Consider the following 19998-nt stretch of genomic DNA (forward strand, 5'->3'; position numbering starts at 1 on the left):
AATTTTGAATCACTGAATGAATCTTTGGCTTCTACCGATTGGAGAAATATTTTGCATGGCTCAATAGATCACGTGGTGAAAACTTTTTATGATACCTTGAATGAAATATTCCGAAACGATGTTCCTGTAAAAAAACGGAGGGCACATTCTGGAACCCGTCAACCTTGGTCGAACCCCGAACTCCGCAACCTGCGCAACCGCCTCCGGAAGGCAAGGAAAAGGTTTCACAACGACGATGGCATGGATCACTTTAACGAGTTACGTGACTTAGAGAGCGCCTATAACTCTTTGCATGTGACTAGTTTTTGTGATTACATGAATCGCATTCAGGACAACGCTCGAGCTGATCCCGCATCCTTCTGGTCATATGTTAGACAACGAAAAGGTACTCAAGGTGTACCTCATACCATTAAATACAACGACACAACCGCTGCGACGCCGCGGGCTGCTGCAGATCTATTCTCGTCATTCTTTCAGAGCGTGCTAAGTAATAACTCACCACCTTTGTCGGAATCGTACCTGAATAGTTTGCAGAGCCGAGACTTCAACCTGGATATGCTGATTTTATCACCGAATGATGTGTTCCGCAAGATGGCCGCGTTGGATGAATCGAAAGGTCCTGGTCCGGATGGAATTCCACCAGCTCTGGTAAAAAAATGCGCTGACTCATTGTCCGTTCCAATGTCGATTATTTTCAACCAGTCATTGATGGAGGGTATTTTTCCCAATGCCTGGAAAAATGCATCGATTACGCCGATTCACAAATCCGGAAACATACACCAAGCTGAAAACTATCGCGGAATATCGATTCTGAGCTGTTTTCCGAAGGTGTTTGAGAGTCTAGTATTTGACGTGCTTTACCAATCGGTGCGTCATACTATTTCGGAAGATCAACATGGGTTTATGAAAGGTAGATCCACGACCACTAACCTTATGACTTACGTTTCGAAGTTGGTTCCTAGACTAGACAAACGTCAACAAGTCGATGCTGTGTATGTAGACTTGAGCAAGGCTTTCGATAAGGTACCACACGAGCTGGCTATTGAAAAAATGCGTCGTACTGGACTACCAGATTGGCTTTGTAGGTGGCTCAACTCATACCTTGTAGGCCGAACTGCTTTTGTACGACTGAAAAACATTAACTCGACACCTTTCGAAATCACTTCTGGAGTTCCTCAGGGAAGTCATTTAGGACCTTTGATCTTTCTTCTCTTCATAAACGACCTAGGCTCCACGATCGAATCAGAAAAGTTACTGTACGCCGATGATCTCAAAATTTTCCGAACGATTTCCTCTCTGGTTGATTGTTGTGCTCTTCAAAAGGACATAGACACACTCTCAAGTTGGTGCTACCAAAATGGTATGGCACCCAATGTTACTAAGTGCAATGTCATCTCATTCTCTCGTCTACGTCGTCCACTGAATTTCGAATATAAAGTACTAACGACCGTTTTGAACCGCACATCTACTGTCAAGGACCTTGGAATTATTTTGGACAGTAAACTAAACTTTTCCCAGCATATCTCCGCAACAGTAACGAAAGGCTTTGCAGTTCTCGGATTTATACGACGAAACACATCATTTTTCAATGACTTCTACAGTTTGAAATCTTTGTACTGTGCTCTTGTGCGCAGTATTATGGAGTACGGGGTGCAAATTTGGGCACCATATCAGACTGTGCATGTAAACAGGGTCGAGAGAGTACAACGATGCTTCATCAGATATGCTCTGCGTCAACTACCATGGATCGACGCTCATAACCTCCCGCCTTATGAACAACGCTGTTTGTTATTGAATTTGCCGACACTGGAATCAAGGCGCGTTTACCTACAACGGCTTTTCATCTTCGACCTCCTGCAGAACAACGTGGATTGCTCAGAACTGCTATCACTACTGCCGTTAAATGCTCCCATCAGAACAACCCGGACGCGCGATTTTCTTAGACTTGCCCTGCGACGAACCCAATACGGTCAAAACAACCCGTTGGATGTATGCTGCGCGCGCTTCAATGAAATATCTAGTGATTTCGATTTCAATGTTTCCAAAACTGTTTTTAAATCTAGAATAAGATAGTTTAAATATTTTTCATTGTACTTAGTTTTTAGAGCATCTGCAAAGATTGAATAAATAAAAAAAAAATTCTGAATCTGAATTCTGAATCTGGATTCTGAATCTGAATTCTGAATCGGAATTCTGAATCTGAATTCTGAATCTGAATTCTGAATCTGAATTCTGAATCTGAATTCTGAATCTGAATTCTGAATCTGAGTTCTGAATCTGAATTCTGAATCTGAATTCTGAATCTGAATTCTGAATCTGAATTCTGAATCTGAATTCTGAATCTGAATTCTGAATCTGAGTTCTGAATCTGAATTCTGAATCTGAATTCTCAATCTGAATTCTGAATCTGAATTCTGAATCTGAATTCTGAATCTGAATTCTGAATCTGAATTCTGAATCTGAATTCTGAATCTGAATTCTGAATCTGAATTCTGAATCTGAATTCTGAATCTTAATTCTAAATCTGAATTCTGAATCTGAATTCTGAATCTGTATTCTGAATCACAATTCTGAATCTAAATACTGAAACAGGTTTCTTTATTTTTGATTTGCTTCCTACAGTTTAATCGTTATTAAAAGTTCAATCTTATGAATTCAAAATGTAGCAGTTGAACAATTATTTAAAAAGTAAGCTTTATATGTCGACACATGATCCAAAATAGCAATAATAAATTCGCGTATATTTATCAAGGCTCGCACTCTGATTGCTCCACGCGTTTCTCAAAGCACGTGTTTGCTAGCCAATCACCCCTCGCGAAATCGCGCGCGCTGTTTGCAAACGGTTGAATTTCTTTCTGAAGGGGCTCCAATCAGCTGTTCGTGCTTGCGGCGCCTTTGTTTATCTACGACTGGCAACACTGCCACCACCCACCGGGTTGACACGCACACAAGCAAACAGGCAAACATCGCGCGACGTCGTCGGGCGGTCATCTGTCAAATGAAAGTTTTGTAAACAAAAGGGGAAAAAATTTGCATTCCTATCGGGTGAAAGTTTTCTTTAAGAATTTATCAGGAAACTGGCCACTTTTAAACTGTTTACCGTGGTTCATTTGTTGCCTGCAATGGAGTGAATGTGAGTATTATTTTAGTTTTCGATTATGGTTGTTGGTTTTCATGAAATTCTTCAAATTATGTTGATATAAATTTCACGTTTCAGCTTTCTCTTGTTGCGTAGGTTGTCGAAAATACGATTATCGAACAGAGTTTCCGGTACACTGCACTTTTTGATACACTCGGACAGAAATAGCCTTGTGAGAATGGTCATCCGCATGGTGGATGTGGCCAAGTTGCTTGCGACCGGAACTCGCCAGAACTTGCGGTTCCCTTTTCTTTCGATTTGTCACCGAGGAAATTTCGATCAGGTAATGATGCGAAGAAAAAAAAAGAAACGAAAGATGCAAAGCATCTATTATTAGATAATCCTTACGCTAAATAATGTTTTGGCAATAGCAGGACTATTTTGAATCTTGTTTGATATTTTCGCTTTGTTATTGTCATCTAGGCTCGTTACTGATTTGAGATTTTAAACTTCAGTATCGATTTTACTAGAAATTAATGTAAAAACATACTTAACTAACACATTTCAGATAAAAGCATCATCTACCCGGCAACTTTCGAGTTCAACTAATCCGAGGGAGGTTTTCAATAAAATAAAATCATCCAAAACCTGCCTGAGTACTAATGCTAGCAATGGTCAGCATCATCCAATCAGTATTTCTCGAAAGTCGTTTAGCTCACAGAAAACTACTAAACCAACGGAAACCACGAATGAAAATGAAACTGCTAAGCAGCAGACAAAAAATGACAAGAGCCAAGAAACCACCCTAGCAATCGAAACCAAAAATGGCACCCTATTAGTTAAAACAACTACCAATGCCGACTCGCAGCTAGAGGATGTAATCATTGAAAAACCAAACAAAGCTGCCAATAGCTCAGATCCTCAAGAATCTCGTCCGCCCATTCCACTGCCTGAAGAAGAAAGCCGACAAACCCCCGAAGAACCGAGCATCAAAGAGCAGCTGGCAGAGAAAAATCGACAGCTGGCCAAAAAACGAATTCGGGTGGATTTTTCTCGCTCCTCGCTAGAGCGCAACTTTATTACTCCGGTGCGGGCCATGTCCGACTTCCTGCTGAAGCCGTCCGATTTGGATGCACTCTCAAAAACAAAACGGCGATCCCCGTACGAACAAGAACCGCCGATAACCGTGTTTTGGCGTAAGGATGTCGAGGCCAAGTCGATCGAGGTGTGGGGTTCAAGGGAAAATTTGCTGAAGGAATGCCTGAAGCGGGAAATCGAGAAAAAGCGACATCAGCAAAGTAAGAGCATTTAAGTTCTGTTTAATATGACATAAATGTTTCATTTAATTTTATCCATTTCAGATATTTTTACTGTCAAGAGAAGATTACGGGACTATCGAAGAGAAATTGGAAGCCGGACCAATGTTGTAGATTCCGAACCGGGATTGTTTGGAAAGTCCGGCAAGGTGGTGTTGACGGCCATTGCTATGTGAGTTAGATTTGATTGCTTTTGATTTGATTGCTCATACCATTGCATACCAATTTTTTTGATCCTAAACATTCCATATAATTACTTTAGGTCAATTTTATTTTTTTATCTGTAGCATTTCAAACGAAATAGTTTTCTATACAATGAACACTGTCTGCTCATAAATTCCCATGTTATGAATTACCACGTGATCTACATAAAAATTTGATTATTTGATGATTGAGACTCTAAAAAATTTACTGAAATTCAAAGCAGAGATGTTCAAAAATTGCAAAAGTATGAACATTTGTTCTTTTGATCACTATTAGCGAGCCACCTTTCTCGGCAACTGACAAAAAGTCCAATATGGTATTTGATTTTCATTAATTTGACGCATTTAGTAGCGTCTAGTACAGAAAAATAGCAAATTTTCCGTCACAGTGTTCATAAACGATTTCCTTAAAGTAAAATCCAATGCAAAACATTTATTTATTGAACATTCTCTAAAACTAAAAAAATATTCGCATATCCATCATATTAACGTGAAGTATCGATAAAAATGTTCTCTTGCCGATTATCTCTTTCATCTGCATTGTAGACATTGAGGCTTATTATGAGAGTCGCTTTACTCGACAGATTTTATCTCGTAGTAGAGTAGGGAAGAATGTCCCTGGTAGTTAAACTACCTTGAAAAAAAAAATGACTCCAATAACCTCTACAGGCTAAAAATGTTAGTTCTAATTAGCTTTAGAACTCATCTGAACTTATGTTTACCCTACTTCTCGATGGGTTGGAGCTCCGGAGTGTTGAACATTTTCGGCACGAAATTGACCTTATTGTCCGCATACCACTTCAGCACGTCCTTGGAGTAGTGACATGAGGGCAAATCCGGCCAGAAGATTGTTGGGACGTTGTGAGCCTTCAGGAGAGCAAGCAATCGCTTCTTGAGGCATTCTGCACTCCGCTTCCCGCACGTGCAGATGGCTTGCCAAACCAGGAATTGATTCGCAAATTTGGACATGGAAAAACAGGTTGCCGGGAAACTGTTTGAAGTCGGCCTTCACATATGTTTCGTCGTCCATGATGCAGCGTTCAACTTTCGTCAGCATATTGAAGTACAACTTCCTGGCACGGGTTTTGACGGACTTCTCGTGGGGTGGTTTCTTGGCTCTTGTCATTTTTTGTCCGCTGCAATGGCCTTTTGTATTTTGAACGTTCGAAGCCCAGCCTTAGTTTTGGCCTTCTGGACAAAACTTCGACTTAAGTGCAGCTTCTTAGCCACATCCCGAACGGAGGCCTACGAGGTTCTGGGCTTCTGGGCTTCCGATCGGTGGTCAATCGTTCCTCGAGCCGCTTAATCACTCGCGGCACTGTGGAATTCGCGATTCCCAACGTTTCAGGGATGGAACAATGAGAGAGATCCTTGTTCTTGTGATGTATGCGCAATATTTTATCACGCACGATCTGTTCTTTCGACTCCATTTCCGCGAGTTTTTATCATTTAAAACTTGCAGTATGTAAACAATGCACTCTTAAAAGTTAGAGAAATTTCATAGTATGGCAATTTCATCGTGGACACCCTTTATTCTGTGGCGGAATTCTCGGACTTGCATTGCCGAGCTTTCGCCTGAATAGATTTGAAACGAGAGAACAATAAAACAGTCTTACTTTGTCTTGTATGTTAAACGGTCGACTTTTAATTCGAGAATCAAATCCCCACAATTCCCACTGGGTCGCTTAGAAAAAGGGCATAAATTTAGCTTTAAATGATTATAATGCCATCCCGGTTTCCCAGCAAACATTTAAGAAGGTATATCACAGGAACAACAGAAGTATTCAAACCAGTATAACAGATGAAAAGATTGTATTAAACTTACCAAAATAGCATATAGCTACAAAAGTGGAGGCGATATATCTACAATGACAAGATTTCAGGTAATTTGAATAAAACGAAAAAAAAAAAAATTTCCGCGACCAAGATTTGAACTCCAGCCCTCCGAGTTCGCTCTCCGATATCTTACCACGATGCCAACTCATCAGTTGATAAGAACAACGCTATTGCTCTATATATGAGATTTTCTTTGAACGAACCGGTCAAAGGAAGGGAGAGAACGGATAGAATGTCAAGTACCGCCCATTTATCGTAAATCAGTTCACTCAAATCGTAAATGTCGAATTAGCATATTCTCAACTTTTTGGAGACATATTTACGAATTGATTAAACTGCTATACGATTCAACTTTTTGTTGGCAAAGCTTGTCGTAAATGAATGATAGAAAATCACTCAATACCATCTTGTTTACGATGGTTATTGAAAATGTCTTAATATTCGATTTAGATTATCATTTCTATTACGATTTCATGTTAGCTGGGTTGTCGTGTCCTTTCAACATTTCCAAGCTCTCTAACATTTCTCAAGATATTTTTTTTATACAAATGTAGCGTTTCATACTCTTAAGAACAGATAAGGATGGTTACACTCTTAATTATAAACATCGAATATTGGCTCGATTTAACATAATCACTAAACGTTCAGAACTGAATTGTCACAAATAACAAGCGCTGATGTGATCTAGCGGACACCGGAAGGGCAATATGAGTACCGGAAAATGCCATTCGGATTAAGAAATGTATCTGTAGTATTTCAGCGATTCATCAAACAAGGGTCAGTTGTGGTCTACTTGGATGACGTAACTTTGGCGTCCTGTACTATTGAAGAACATTTAAAACTACTTCAGCGTGTTATGCGACTACTTGCTGAATTTAGGTTGGATGATAAAAACAAGAAATGTTTATTTGGTTACACCGAGATTAATTTACTGGAATTCACCGTTAGTACGAGGGGATCCGTCCTAATGGATCGCATTTGGAGGCCATCAAATCAATGCCACTGCCGATAAATTCAAAGCAGTTGTCGGAGACTCTCGGATTGTTTTCAAATATTCGTCGATTCGTCCCATTCTTTTCGTCTATTGCAAAACCATTGCGCGAGTTTTCTTAATTGGACGCGAAATCGTTTTCAATGAAAGTTTTGTGAAGTCTTTTAACACACTTCGAAACAGTTTAGTATCTGACCCTGTCTTGGCTCTATGAAAGGGAGATTGAGCTAGCACTGATGGTTTTGGAGGCATACTGCTCCAGAAACAGGACGACGGTTAATATCACCCAGTTGCCTACCTCGTTACCACAGTTTTGAACTGGAAATATATAACTTGTCAGCTCCAAGTCACGCAAAACCGTGACAGTGAAGTGACCATTCTTGGAGAATAGCTGTAAAATGGTTCGGTTGATGATTTTTTTACTTGTTTGTTTGTTTTGTTGTTTTATTTGGGAGCCTCTTGGGTTTATTCATCCCATTCAGTGTGGCTATTTAAATTCGTGAGAACAGTTTGCTGCGTTTAAGGAATGCCAATAACTGTTCCTCTTCATTCGGACAATTTGAAAGGATTGCTCGGAGACTATTCGATAGCTGACAGTGTTGTCTATCTGGCAAATAGGTGATGCAGTTGCATAAGATGTGCTTGACGGTGATTGTGCTATTGCATGCAGGGCATTCAGGAGGGTCGGTTTGGTCGAGAAGAAAATCGTGGGTCAGGCGGGTATGGCCAATCCTTAGTCTTGTTAGGAGCACTCTGTTTGGGCGACTTGATCTCTCGGTTTTGGATTCGTCGGTGTAGAAGTGGGGAAAGGAAGGGTATTTTTGGGCTATTAGGTGGTGGAAGTGGGGAAGTACAATTGAGGATGACAGGCCTGCTTTAATTTTTCGGGAAAGATCGAAGTCAACTGTTGGGATTTCATCATTCAAGTAGCGAAAGGGGGTTGGCTTGTTTTTTTTTACTGAAAGATGATCTGGTGTATCGTTCTGCTGATGGTGATAAGCAGAGCATACAAAATTCACCGTCATCTGTCACAAAACTGTGACTGTGAAAAAGTTAAAGCAGTCGCATTCATAACAGACGCCTTCAAATGAGTAACCAAGCAAACAATCTCGCCCTAACCTTCAGTCAAATGAAGCGTCGGAATAATCATAGTCGCCTTCAGCCCGTCGTCGTCTTTTTGACTGTGACGGAATAATGTTCAGGTAAAAAAACATCTTAAGACGACGCCGGAAAACACAAGTTTCTTTATGTTCGTGGCTGAAAAAAAATCTAAAAACAACGATCATTGTTTCAGTTTTTGAAGATCAGTCCAGGATAGTTCGGGACCGGGACATTTTCGAACGTAACATCAACTGTCACGACCGATGAGAATTCGCTAGGGACTAGAAGGACAATATCGACTATGCGCAAAAAAATTGCCTTTCATAATTATCTATACATAAATTCCTTTACAATATTGTAATTCCGCAATTGTTTTTTTTTTTTTGAATCCGAATTTTATTTATTTTTGACACTGGCAAATCGCCCAACAATTAAGCAATCCAAACGAAAATTTTCGAATCATACACAAAATGCTTTGAACCGACGCCGTCAACTTGCTTGACGACCGTCGTTTGAAAAATAACATCCGTCACGTGAACAGAAATCCATGACGATAGTCAAGCTTTTCCAGTCCCTTGAAGCTTGACTAGTAGTCAAATGAGATTTGAAACGTGACGATGAAGGAAAATCAGCAACCATGTCAACTATGATGCTTGAAAAATGTCTGCTCTGGTGATAAGAATCTGTTCTATGTTCCAAAAGAAATGGAGACTAACGTTATACGGCATTAGACTGAGTCGATTTGGAGTCATTTTTGAATTTTTCAACCCTGGGGCTTCGTTTTGTTTCAAAACTCATCCAAGATTTTTTGCAGAATTTTTAAATAACGTTTACATGAATAAATTTGAACTTTTAGGTTTGTATGGGAAAAATAAATATTTTGTACTGAAAAATCAACGAGCCTGCTGACGTTGAACATTACTGTCGCCCAAGACGCATAATCAGTGATCGTGGAACATGTTTTACGTCTCTTAAATTCAGCAGCTCTTAGATCACAATATCGAGCATGTTAAAGTTGAAACTTCGTCTGCCAAGCTAATGGATAGGTTGAAAGAGTATACAAACTTCGCAGGAGAAAAACTTGACCTCTTTCCAGAACAAGCATAATTAAACCTGCTATTGATGTGGTTTGAAGGCAAATATGTTGTTATGAAGAATGTTGATACGACTTTCGATACAAACAAGAAGATTGTTCCGAAATATAAAGGACTTTATCGAATTCATAGAGTTCTGCCAAACGATCGGTATGTAATTAGGGATATTTAAAACGCACAGATTTCGTCAATTCCATATTACCTATGTTGTCATTTAAGCTTCTAGATTAAAACGGTGGGCTGATAGGCCGGGCTACTACAATGATATTGAAGAATAAGTTGCACAAATACGAATCTGGAAGGGTTGTTAAACTTCAACTGTCATTGTTTGTACTTCTTACTCTTTGAACCCTTTCCTTTAAATTGTGACCTACTAACCCCGAGAAGGCCACTGGTAAAGGGCCTCCCTTACACATCCTTACACATAAATATCATCTCCAAAGTATAAATGTGAAATGTCCTGATCGAGACGATGAGATGTCAGGATGGCCGAGTCATAATGATCTATTTGGCCTAGCTGACCTAACAAGAACGAGCGTGTAGGATTGAGTATGTGGGTTACCGTTGATACGAATGATCGTGGGTTTTGAGTGTGAATGGGTTGAGTGACAGAATTTTCTGCAGTGTGCTAGGAAAAGGAAAAAAACGGTCAGTGTCTAACTACCACTCAAACGAATTATACGAAAAATAGAATGTTTCGAAAATCAAGTCCGGCTTCCGTTCCGTTCCGAAAAGCTTCATCGTCTACAGAGATGAAACATTAATAAAGGGGGGAAATGTAGCATCCTAGATATGTCTCTGGCAATGTATAACTTTTTGCGGTCTAGAGTTTTGAGCCTTGGGTTGCCAAAAGATCGTAGTTTACTCTGACTAAAACAAAGAACTAAAACAAATTCTGCTTAGATTAAGAAATAAATGCATTCCTGTATCACCCTTCCAGCAATGCCACCAACTGCCTGTTCAAGCTGGGCGCATGGCTGTACACCGGATCCCACAGCATGTTTGCTGAAACCATTCACTCGCTAGCCGACACGATCAACCAGCTTATATTGGCCTACGGTATCCACAAGAGTACCCAGATCGCAGATTCCGATCATCCTTATGGCTATACGAACATGAAATACGTCTCGTCGTTGATATCCGGGGTTGGTATCTTCTGCGTAGGCACTGGACTCTCGTTTTACCATGGAATCATGGGTCTGGTAGATCCTCACCCGATCGATGACTTCTTTTGGGCTTTCTTCATTCTGGGAGGATCGTTGGTTTCCGAAGGAGCAACCCTAGTGGTGGCCATCAATAGCTGCCGGGATGGTGCCAAGGCTCTGGGGATGACCTTTAAGGATTATGGTAGATGTTGTTAAGGGTACATAAAAATTTCAGTAGATTGATTTAAGTTTTATTTTTAAACAGTTACCAGAGGACAGGACCCTTGCGTGAACGTGGTGCTAACGGAAGATGCAGCTGCCGTTGTGAGCGTCGTTTTGGCGGCCACTTGTATGGGATTGTCCACTTATACCGGTTCTCATATTCCGGATGCCGTTGGATCGCTTCTGGTGGGCTGTATGTTGGGTGGGGTTGCTTCCTTCATTATCTACACCAATGTGGCCGCTCTGGTTGGTCGATCTATTCCGCAGGAAAATCTGGACCGGATCAATGCCGAATTGGAGAGTGACATTATGATTAGGGCTATCCATGATGTCAAAGGAATCGACATGGGAAATTCGTTGGTGCGCTATAAGGTATTAATATGTAGCATATTCAGAAATCGAATGGCAATTTAACACAATTTTTGACAGGCTGAAATGGATTTCGACGGTCGAGAACTAACCAGAGTGTATCTGGACAAGCAGGATTTGAACACTTTGCTCGAGGAGGTGCGGACTTTCCAGACCATTGATGAGCTGGAAGCTTTCCTTCTCAAGCACGGTGAAAATATCGTGGATTTGATGGGTGGCGAAATCGATCGAATCGAAATGAAGCTAAGGGTATGTCCAATTTTTTAATTCGTTTTTTACGTTTCTAATGAAAGTTTTTCTCATTCAACGAACAGAAAAAGTTCCCCGAAATTCGGCACTGTGATCTGGAGATTTTGTAAGTCTTGTGTACTAGTCTGTAAGTGTTTCAGGAAAACTAAAATCAAACCGAAAGTGAGTATGGTATTCGATGCTGGAAAGGTACGAAGTGTTCTCTAATCAACTCTACATCTAAGCTAAACAGAAATGAATGAATGTTTTTGAAATGGAGGAAGAAGAAATATGCCAAGATTTTCATCAAAAGAGCTTTTTCCAAATGGTGATTCCAGATGTTTTAAGGTACTTAAAAGTGAATGATAATAAAAGATTTGAATCTGATCGAAGGTTATCGATTTAACACGTTTATTTAGAATAAATCAGGGTGATTTCTGATGGCTTCCGCAGCAAAAAATGTGTAAACCACATTTTTGCTATAATGATTTATAGGTTTCCTATTTTTCAAAGCCTGGCACAGATCGATTAACAAAAAAAAAGTACAAAATCATAACCGATCCAGAAAATTATCATCACAAATTTTCAATCACAGCAGTGACCCAAAAGTTTAAGAGGAAAACTTCAAACAGACTTGTTACATTGATAATCTTCGAATATATTCATCAAAGAAGTATCAAATTATAAAATTCATCGATGGAAAACCAAAACTAAACCAATAAATATACCACACTATCCAATGTTTGTGTACTAGTGTTGTGTGCGGATGTGTGAGGCTTAGAGCACGCACTCTGCAGCTAAAGCTTAGTTCTTTTAGAAATGGGACAGTTACAAATGCGTGTATCTCAAAAACCATTCGTTTGAACGAAATACTTTCTATGAAGAAAATGAAGGTAATTTTATGATATTTCATGAAAAAATTTGAAAAAAAATATTTACCGTTTTTTGTTTAAAAAATTTCTACTTTATTCTTGGTATCTCCCATTGGCCGGCGCACACTTTTTTCAGTCATGGTATTGATCAGTTTCTTCAACTTATACTTCATAAAATCTATATTTTAGGTGGCTTCACCCTCTTTCTTCAATTTCTGATACTTTTCGGTCCAATACTTCTCTTTGAAAAAAAAAAAACTGGAAGCATTTTAGTGGAAACAGTTGTTTCGAAATGAACAAATTTGAGTATTTTTGAGCACATTTTTGAAAGTTTTTTTTCGGTATCGGTTTTACAGCTTAAGAGATTTGGAACTATCAAAAAATGGTTGTTTGAGGTTGGATTTCAATGAGTAATCGCTAGGCAACACTTTCAGCTTATCGGAGAAAATTGTTTTGGACATTTCAGCGATCTACCCTTAGTTTTTCGTTTATTGAAAAATAAAAATGCTGGTATGAGACTTGGCTTCCTTGATGACCTTTAACCGTAGTTGCCGATCATGTGCTTCACTCCAATGCTTGATTTGAACTTTCGGGACATTATTGACAGTGTTTGCATATTTATTCACCACAAAAACTCAGTAATTCTTTGAATAATCAACGGTTTTGTCAGCTATCAATTTGATAATGACGAATTTTCAAGGAAACTGTGCAAAATTATTTTTTTCTTTTTCTCTTGCATCGTACATATCTCAAAAACGCGTAAATTTTAAATTTTGAAAAAAATAGGTCGAATAGTACTTTTTATAGGCAACAAAATGCTGTCAAAATTTTTAATATCCAATATCTAGTTAACGAGCTATTAGCAAATGAAAGTGTCCCATTTCTAAAAGAACTAAGCTTTATTCTTCAACTGAATGTTCAAATTTTCAACACGTACTGCGCTGTCATATAGTCAAAAATTCCTCTGAAGTGGGAAAATTTTGCGGAAAATAGTGAGATAAACAATGCTTGCACTTGACGACTATTTTGCAGTACTAACTAATATAGCGAATAAATTATATGCAAGAATAATACCGCATCATGCTTCAATGACAAAGCTTAAAAAGAAAAGTCCGAAAAGCTGATAGAAATATCTTTCACTTGCTACCCCTCATTGCTTCAAGGAGATAGGGGTTTCAAATAATTATACCATTTTTTTTTCAAACCTAAAATCTCTTATACTCTATTTCTTTTCACTGAATTATAAGTTGTCAAGCTATATAACAAAATTTATATGAAACTCCCATCTTCCTCCCTTCTACACAATGCGAAGCGAAGGAGTTTATAACAATCCTAGAAACATATCTCGATCACAAATACCTTCCCATGTCATATTTGATTCTATTTTCTTGATTAGTTCTCAAATTATGCCAATAAAATTGTATTGAAGTCATCTCCTTTATCATATGTACTAATTGGACAGAGGGTGGTATCTCAATAACCATAGAATCATTTCTCGTATCCAAATACTTTTTCCATGTCGAATTTCGTCTCATTTGTTGGATAATTTCTCGGGTTATGCAAAGAAATAGTATGTGAGCACCACCCCTTCCTTTCTATATCCCCAATGAAAAAAAAAAAAAAAGGTTTTAAAAGAATGATATAACCATTTGTATCACCCTAATGCTCTCCTATGGCTCCTCGAGGGATTTTAAGTATCCTTTTAGCTTATTCATCCCGAACGTACATTTCTCATACTAAATTTGCCTCCCATGTAAAATTTAGTTCATTTGATCGATTAATTTTCGAGTTATTCAAATATTTCTATCGAAGCCTCCTCCCCCTTCTCATACCCCCATTGGAAGGAAGGAGGGTACCAAACATCCATAGTCACATTTCAACATAAACTTTCAAATAAACTCCCATGCCAAATTTGGTTCCATTTGAACAGTTAGTTCTCGAGTTATGCAAAAATTGTATGGGACCCCTCTCTTCTTTTCCTAACTCCTTATTGAAAGGAGGGAGAAGTCTCAAAAATTTATTCGATCGATTAGTTCCAGAGTTTTGCTAAAAACTATATGTAAGACACCCCTCCTCCTTCCATTTTGACCACTAGAAGGAGGGAGGGGTACCATACATTCATTCAAATATTCCTCGTACCTATTTACCCTCCCATGCCTAATTTGGTACCATTCGCTTGGTCGAATAGAATGTTTTTAATGAAAAGTGCTTTACTTTGTGTCTCCGGATCTAACAAGCTTTGGCCACCTTGGTGGTTTGGTAAGTATAACTGATTTCGCTCAACTCTGAAAAATTTGTGATGGTTCCATAAAAATTGGTCTATTATCATCTTGATAGTCGCTAGATGTTTACCACTGGGTGGAATAATTTGACCAATATACCACAATTTAGAGAGAATATACGTAATGGATATAAATACTTTTTCAATTAAATTCAATTTTCGCCAACAGGGATACAGGGATACAGTCGATTTTATTTTTGCTATGATTTGATCAAAGTATGTTTCAATCATTTGTTTAAAATCTGTTTGAAAAAATACGCCTTATATTTTCAATTTTTCCATTTCCTTTAAACGTTGAGGATCGATCTTAACATTATTTATTCTAAGATAACCAGATTTTTTCAAATTAAGTTTTATACCAGCATCTTTTGAAAACATTTCGAATATTTCTAAAACTTTATCGAACTCTTCATCACTTCTTATGATAGTTGTAAGATCATCAGCATAAGCTAATATTTGCACAAAATTATTTACTAAAAGTATTCCTTTAACATTAGCTTGAATCTGTTTTATCAAAGGTTCAACATAAATAGAAAAAAGTATCATCGACAAAGGACAGCCCTGTCTTACTGAACAAGTAATTTGAAACGAGTCTGATAGATATCCATTCACAATTATACGTAAAGATGCTTTGCTGTAGAGGTTTTTTAGACTTTCAATTAGATCATACGGTAATCCAATTTATTATTCAATACTTGCCAAAGTTAAAGTAACTTGTTATCTGAATTGAGAAGACATATAGGCCTGTAATTATTTAAATCATTTTGCATCCCATTTTTGGAATAAGTTATAATTCCGTCAGAAAACACTCCAAAGGCTTCAACAGTAACTCTTCCTTAATAGTGTCAAACATTAAATTATAAAATTCATAAGTGACTCCATCAGGTCCTGGAGCCATCTTTTCCATTGAATTTTTAACCGCTGTTGATAGTTCTACTTCTTTTATAGGTTCTACAAGTTTATTAATAGCTTCGTTACTAAACCTCTTATTTAAAAAAATTAAGGCTTCAAAACTGTTATCTAACTTATTCGTTTCAGTGAATTGTTGTTTAAAGTGGGATTGAACTCGATTTCTTATATATTTCGGATCATTTATAACTCCATCGGAAGTTCTTAGGACTTTGAACTGAGGATTAATTCTACGCTTCATCATTCTTGAAACTTGATGAATACCTATTTTTTCTTGATCAAACATTGTATTTTGATTACATCTTAGAGCATAAGCGTTTAACCGATTTTGTTCTGAGTCTATAATTTTTGATTTAACTATGGCTAACTCATCAACTACATCTTCCTTCTGTGATTGTTTTTGCTGCAAATCATACATTTGCTTTGTCCATTTTTCTTTTTTAATACGAAGCGATCTGTTAAGCTCAAATGATTTATTTTTAAAGAATTGTTTGATTTTGTTTTTCACATCCATTTCACAAAGACAACCATTCGCTGAAGCTGGTATGGTATTTACGCCTTGTTTTTAGTTGTTTATAACATTCTTTAAATTCGTCTTGAGATGATTGGTCATTTAAAAGTATAGTATTTATCTTCCAATACCCCTTTCCCACAATAGGGAGCCTTTGCGATTTTTCTATTTTATATCACATTACTACCGCGTGATGATCTGAGAAAGCGACAGGGATGGTTTTGACTTTTTGAATTACATCATGAAACGATTTACTAACATAAAAATGATCCAGTCGCGAGGCGGAAGAACCTCGATGAAAAGAAAATTGCTTTTTATTAGGTAACGTAAGAGACAAAGCGTCAGCCAGACTGAAACATTCTATCAATCTTTTCAGGGAAATTGAGAAATTATTGGTGTTATTCACAGTATCATGAGAGTTTATAATACAGTTAAAATCTCCAGCCAAAGAGGTACAAGTAGTATCATTTTTGTTAAGATGAGGCGCTAAAGTATAATTAAAAAGTTCTTCCCTTTCCGACCTATGTTGTGATCTAGCATGGCCATATACATTCACTAAATTGCTGAAATAATTCAACCAGACGGGTCCAACAAAACATTGGCGAGATCCAAAGAATCTCGAATCAGTATCGCTGTGCCTTTATTACCTACATGTACTTACATATGTTGACTATGGCTTTATAATTAGGAATAAATGAAAAATCTTAAAAGTGTACTTCTTGTAACATGACAATATCTAAATAGTTTTCTATGACAAACTCGCGCTTCAATTTTTTTTTTTTTTTTTTTTTTTTTTTTTTTTTTTTTTTTTTTTTTTTTTTTTTTTTATAAGGATTTTTATCCTTTTAGGATGATTCATCCCTCAAGGCCAAAGCTTCAAGAGCAGAGTATTTCGATTATAGGGTACCGTAATCATGCGTGAACGTACCCCACGCAGTGCACGATGACGTAGTTGTTATGAGATTCTTCATACATTCTATAGGAAAAAAAACAAATCTACGTTTTTCGTCATTTGCATAAAAAAGTTCAGTACCTAATTAGTGTTAAAGAACTAAAGTTAGTGTTGAAACAATTGATTTCAGTATGAGATATATAGAATAAAGAGCTTGGAATCATTCCAAAACTCGAATAAGAAAATAGTTACGAGAAAAGATGATTTATCAATTAAATGTTTTACTGCTAATGAACTCGAAATTTGCGTGTGAAATGATTTATTAGGACTATTAGATGTGTCTTCTTGCAATATTTTCCATTTTTAAGCTTACAATATGCTTGGAAATAGTTTCCAGTAATTACAATTTCCACCAAAATTTAGATATTTCCGAGGTTCATTCGCATTTTATGCAGAACCACAAACCAAACCGTATTTTTTGAAGAAGCTCATAAATCTGGGAAGTCAAATTTAAGCATTTGAGGACAGTGGCGTACAAGTTACTGGCATCAAAAATATTTTTTATGGAAAAACTGTAGAATTCAATACAATGCTCGCTATTTTTCATAACAACTAACTACGTCATCACTCTGGAAATCTGCCAACCAATACGGCGGATGAGGTACCCTGTTATTTCGAAGAACTTTGCTTCAAGAGAGCTTTTTTTCGCACGACGCGTCTTCGATCTCCCAGCTCTCACGAACCCGTCATCATCAGCGCTAACAGATGCTGTCGAATCGTCCGAGTGTGTTCTTTTCAATCCGGTGTTGGCGCCTTCCTGTGTCTCTATCTTCATATCACCGTTGCATTGTTGTCATCAGAGCTTTCAGAACGACCTTCTGAAAGCACTTTGTCCGCTACCGACACCTCGACCCGATCCACCTCTTCTCCTCCTGCAGGTTTCTCTTGCCTTGATTGGTTTCGCATGGATACTAATTTGACCAGATTCAGCTCTTTCTCGCCCGTCTGGACCGGTGGACCGTTCGTTTTTGAAAACATTCGATTTTGGCAACATCCGATTTTGGCACATGTGTCAAAATCAAACGGTTTTCAGTAACAACAGTTTTAGCTATAATAGAACCAATATAACTTAGACAAACACCAATAATACCTATGTTTTTACGATTTCTAATGCAATGGTGATAAAATACAACAACAAAAACAAATTTAGCAAAATTCAACTTCTAATCGTTAAGCCATTCCACCCAATACCCATATTCTGAGAGTTGTATGCGATTTTAAGTTATTAACAACATTTTAAATTTCAGTGGAGGCCGCCATCTTGAATTTCAAGATGGCGTCTGATAGAGAAATTTGACTTCTTCTAGTTTAGCCCTTAAGCCAATACCCATATTGCGGAAGTTTCGCGCGATTTTCAGTGATTGACAGCATTTTAAAGTTCAGTAGAAGCCGCCATCTTCGATTTCAAAATGGAGTCAGATAGCGGAATTAGACTTCTTCTAGTTTAGCCCTTTCATCCAATACCCATATTATGGGCCTTTTTGCGATTTCTAGTCATTTACAGAATTTAAAATAGTGCGGGAGCAGCTATCTTGGATTTCAAGATGGCGTCAGAAAGGAAAAATTCGAATGCTTCTAGTTCAGCCCTTTACCGAATACCCGTATTGTGGGGATTTCATGCAATTTTCAGTGATTAACAGCATTTTAACGTCAAGTGGATACCGCCATCTTGGACTTCAAGATGGCGTCAGACAACTAAATTAGACTTCTTCTAGTTAAGATCTTTCACCCAATATCCATATTGTGGGGGTTTAATGCGATTTTTAAGACATTTACAACATTTTGAAGTCAGCGGAAGCCACCATCCTGGATTTTAGGATGTCGTAAGACAACGAAATTCGACTTCAACTTATGGTTTATTCAACGGTCAATCACAACAAAATTTCTTTTAAAAAGTCTGTCCTCATTTAGTGTGGGGGAAAGGTTTCCTAAATGGGTCTATCGGGTTAAATGACCCTACGGCTGTTTGATGAAACGGCTGATCAGACAGTTTATCTAACCAATGCGTATCACCCTCAAATACGCTAAGAACATAAGTCAAGAAAGAATTTTATGAATTTATAAACTCAAAAAAATTTAAAAAATCATGCAAGGTTTTGATACATTTTCATGTAATATTTCGACTTTTAAAAATTATACGTAAAGAAGCTCAAAGCAAAAACTAGGATAGTTTTTCTTTCTTATTCAAATGAACTTTAAAAATTAAACATATTTAAGCTTTTATGGAGGTTTAATAATAATTATATAGTGGAATAAGAGAGTGTTTTTGTATGCCCCCATCATGTTTGTAAAATGCCTCCATCCTAAAATAACAGGTTAAATAGAATAAATAAATGATTTTTATCATTGAAACTTCAAATTTAAGCTCTGATTATCATCTTAAGAGAGAATTGAAGATCTCAAAATAGATTTGATAAAGTTTTTCTAATGGATGAACTCCCTCCATAGTATGGCAACAATAACTTTTGTTTCATTCGATAAAATTATAATGTACATAGAATTTTATAAAACTTCAGCTTTGTCGTATGGAAATCATTGCTTTCTAGCAATTTCAATGAAATTATACGGAAATATTCTCCAAAAAACAGGAATTTTTTTCAAAACAAAAATAGGCGCATTTAGCCCGCACGGTTTGAGGTTCGGCATTTTAGACAACAGTTATAATAAAATCGTTTTCTCAAAAATGGAAAGAAATTTTAACATAAAATTTACTCCAATGTATAGAAAACATATGCCTGCACACGTGTATGTAGTTTTTGTAAACTTATTCGATGTAATATTTGATTAAATCAGTGTTCTGCTTAATAGGCGCATATAGCCCGCTTCTCCCCTACTAATGATAAACAACTCAGAAATGAGGAACTCATCCTTTGCGTGTTATTGGTTGGT

The 19998-nt window shown here is 37.5% G+C and overlaps 1 protein-coding gene across 1 annotated transcript; it reads left to right on the top strand.

Moving 5' to 3' along the window:
* The first annotated feature begins 2984 nt into the window (after positions 1-2984).
* Positions 2985-13517, top strand: LOC129747757 (proton-coupled zinc antiporter SLC30A9, mitochondrial). The gene is made up of 8 exons (XM_055742106.1): positions 2985-3133; positions 3218-3422; positions 3648-4377; positions 4441-4567; positions 10561-10967; positions 11031-11359; positions 11417-11605; positions 11671-13517. The coding sequence occupies exons 2-8, from the start codon at positions 3318-3320 to the stop codon at positions 11713-11715; spliced, it is 1932 nt and encodes a 643-aa protein (XP_055598081.1). The 5' UTR covers positions 2985-3133; positions 3218-3317; the 3' UTR covers positions 11716-13517.
* The last annotated feature ends 6481 nt before the right edge of the window (positions 13518-19998 follow it).

Source organism: Uranotaenia lowii, chromosome 2, assembly GCF_029784155.1.
Source record: "Uranotaenia lowii strain MFRU-FL chromosome 2, ASM2978415v1, whole genome shotgun sequence".
NCBI classification, from domain to species: domain Eukaryota; kingdom Metazoa; phylum Arthropoda; class Insecta; order Diptera; family Culicidae; genus Uranotaenia; species Uranotaenia lowii.